We start from the raw sequence: 1,319 nt of genomic DNA on the forward strand, positions 1-1,319 counted from the left end.
TCAGTGGGCGCCAGCGCAGAGCGCTCGATGATCGCCAAGCTCAAGCTGCGGTGCGGCGCGCAGTTCACCTCGAAGCTGGAGGGCATGGTGACCGACATGAACCTGTCGCAGGACATCCAGTCCGCCTTCGCCGAGCACGTCAAGGACAAGGAGCTCGAGCTCGACACCGACCTGACGGTGCAGGTGCTCACCACCGGCTTCTGGCCACAGTACAAGTCGGACGAGCTCAAGCTGCCAAAGGAGATGCTGCAGTGCGTCGAGACCTTCAAGGCCTTTTACGACTCGCACACCTCGCACCGCCGGCTGCGGTGGGTGCACTCGCTGGGCTCGGCGACCGTGGTGGGCAAGTTCACGGCCTCGGGGAAGAGCAAGGAGCACGACCTGCTCGTCTCCACCTACCAGGCCTGCATCCTGCTGCTCTTCAACGAGGCGGACTCGATGACCTTCTCCGACATCCAGGGCCACCTCAACCTGCCCGCCGAGGAGCTCAAGCGCTACGTGCTCTCGCTCTGCGGCGGCAAGTACAAGATCCTGACCAAGGATCCGGCCGGCAGGGAGGTCGCGCCGACCGACACGCTGAGCTGCAACGCCACCTTCTCCGACCGCCACCAGCGGATCAAGGTGCCGATGATCGCCCCCAAGATGACGCAGGAGGAGAAGGACGCGGCGCTGAAGCAGGCGGAGCTGGAGCGCAAGCATGTCGTCGAGTGGGCGATCATCAAGGTGATGATGCGCGAGAAGCGGGTGGAGCACGAGGGTCTGGCTGAGCAGGCGCAGGACTGGATCAGAACGAGGCCAAGCACGGGCTTTCACATGGCGAGGGATTACTTCGACGCGATGGTCGTGGACCTCATCCGCCGGGAGTACCTGGAGCCCGAGGCTCCCGAGCGTCCTCCCGGGAGTGGCAGCTTCTACAAGTACCTAGCTTGATGGCTCCAGCGGTGGCCTGACTGACTGAGCCTTACGATCCGTCCGGACAGCATTCGCCGCTGACGTACGTCACGTCGAGACGGTGGAGGTCGAGGGCCTCGCGTACGAAGTTGTGGACGGATCCGATCTGTGACGTACGATCCCGTATATACGTGCATGACGGAAATCGCTTGGCACGTAGATTTCCGTTTTTTGTATCATACTGCATACTGGGCTGGGTTTTTAGGCATTGTGGGGTTGGCACTCCCATCGACCCTCATGACCTCCTGCGGTCTCTGAGATGGACACCAGTGGGTGTGGGGCCACAGCCAGGATACAGTCAAAGGCTGGGTAAGCAGTAGAGGTCGATACTCGACGCGTCCCACATGGTCTGTGTCGCTGTCGGCACG

General features: G+C 62.1%; 1 protein-coding gene across 1 annotated transcript; it reads left to right on the forward strand.

The window, feature by feature from the left end:
- Positions 1 to 25: 25 nt before the first annotated feature.
- On the forward strand, positions 26 to 1,105 carry EMIHUDRAFT_373471 (hypothetical protein; the record flags this gene model as incomplete). The annotated part of the gene is made up of 1 exon (XM_005785666.1): positions 26 to 1,105. A coding segment is annotated over one exon (905 nt), but the record flags the coding sequence as incomplete, so codon positions are not given.
- Positions 1,106 to 1,319: the final 214 nt, after the last annotated feature.

Source organism: Emiliania huxleyi (assembly GCF_000372725.1).
Source record: "Emiliania huxleyi CCMP1516 chromosome Unknown EMIHUscaffold_1595, whole genome shotgun sequence".
Classification (NCBI taxonomy): Eukaryota; Haptophyta; order Isochrysidales; family Noelaerhabdaceae; genus Emiliania; species Emiliania huxleyi.